This window comes from Gekko japonicus, unplaced genomic scaffold (genome assembly GCF_001447785.1).
Source record: "Gekko japonicus isolate JY-2015 unplaced genomic scaffold, Gekko_japonicus_V1.1 scaffold3883, whole genome shotgun sequence".
Classification (NCBI taxonomy): domain Eukaryota; kingdom Metazoa; phylum Chordata; class Lepidosauria; order Squamata; family Gekkonidae; genus Gekko; species Gekko japonicus.
Genome location: NW_015172669.1, coordinates 19,274 through 20,544, shown reverse-complemented (window position 1 = coordinate 20,544; position 1,271 = coordinate 19,274). Strand labels below are relative to the sequence as shown.

The following is a 1,271-nucleotide window of genomic DNA, read 5'->3' as shown; positions in this document are numbered from 1 at the left end:
TCCCTGTTGCAAAGCTGGAAGTATTCTGGTCAGAAATTTGGGATTTTTCATTTCATGCCAGGAATGAATATATGTTCCTTTTCTCATTTAATTTATAGCCCCTTACAATTTTTTTGTCCGACATTTTGGTGTTCCACTTTTTGCCATTGGGTTTATTCATGGTTTGTAATCCATGTGCAAGCTGTTTGGTATTTATTTCTACACACTGTAGTTATTTAAACACAAAGTGTTATGCTGACTAATGCACAAATAATGGGGGAAACTGCATTCCTTTTGCAGGAACAATTTAGTACAGGAAAAAGGAAACTGAAAACTGAAACACAGGAGAGGCAAAAGAGAAGTGGAGATTTTTGAAGCAATGCAGGCAGGTATCAGGAATTGCAAATTATCTCTGTTTGCTCTGGAAAACAGAAGTCTCTTCACCAGAAATAACCATCAGTGACAAATTCTAAAGGATCTGTGCCTTTTCCTTTCTCAGAACCACGAATGGAGTTAGCTGCCATCAATCAATCACTGGTGAAAGAGTTTATCTTCCTGTCTTTCCCCACACGCCATGACCTGCAGATCCTCTTCTTTCTGGCCCTGCTACTCACTTATCTCCTCACCCTCACGGGAAATGTGGTCATCCTCTCCCTTATATGGACCAGCCAAAGCCTCCATACGCCAATGTATTTCTTCCTCAGCAACTTGTCTTTCCTGGACATCCTCTTCACCACAGTGATTGCCCCCAAGATGCTCTCGAACTTTCTGGCTGAGAAGAAAACAATTTCCTTGTATGGTTGCTTTGCCCAGATTTATTTATATTTCTTCCTGGGGACGGTGGAGTTCATCCTTCTGGCTGTCATGTCCTTTGATCGTTATGTGGCCATATGCCACCCACTGAGGTACACTGTAATTATGAATGGACGAGTCTGCCTTTTAATGGTTTTGGGATGTTGGGTGGGAGCCTTTCTGTCTGTCTTTTGTCCTGCAGTTTTTATCTTCAGCCTTCCCTACTGTCGGCAAGCCATCAACCACTTCTTTTGTGACATTTCACCATTGCTGGAGGTGGCGTGTGTTGACACCCACTTCATAGAACTCCTTGATTTCTTCATGTCTTCCCTAGTGGTCCTCAGCTCCTTGATTCTCACTGTGGTATCTTACACCTACATCATCTCCACCATCCTCAAAATCCCTTCTGGAAAAGGGAGGCAGAAGGCCTTTTCTACTTGTGCCTCTCACATCACTGTGGTCACCATCGCTTATGGGAGTTCCATCTTTATGTATGTCCG

At 43.1% G+C, this 1,271-nt stretch overlaps 1 protein-coding gene across 1 annotated transcript in view; it reads left to right on the top strand.

Moving 5' to 3' along the window:
• The first annotated feature begins 486 nt into the window (after positions 1-486).
• Positions 487-1,271, top strand: part of LOC107119284 (olfactory receptor 6M1-like) — a 5,021-nt gene continuing 4,236 nt past the window's right edge. The window contains exon 1 of the mRNA XM_015421749.1: positions 487-1,266. Coding sequence (XP_015277235.1) covers positions 487-1,266 — 780 coding nt within the window. The remainder of the gene's footprint in view (positions 1,267-1,271) is intronic.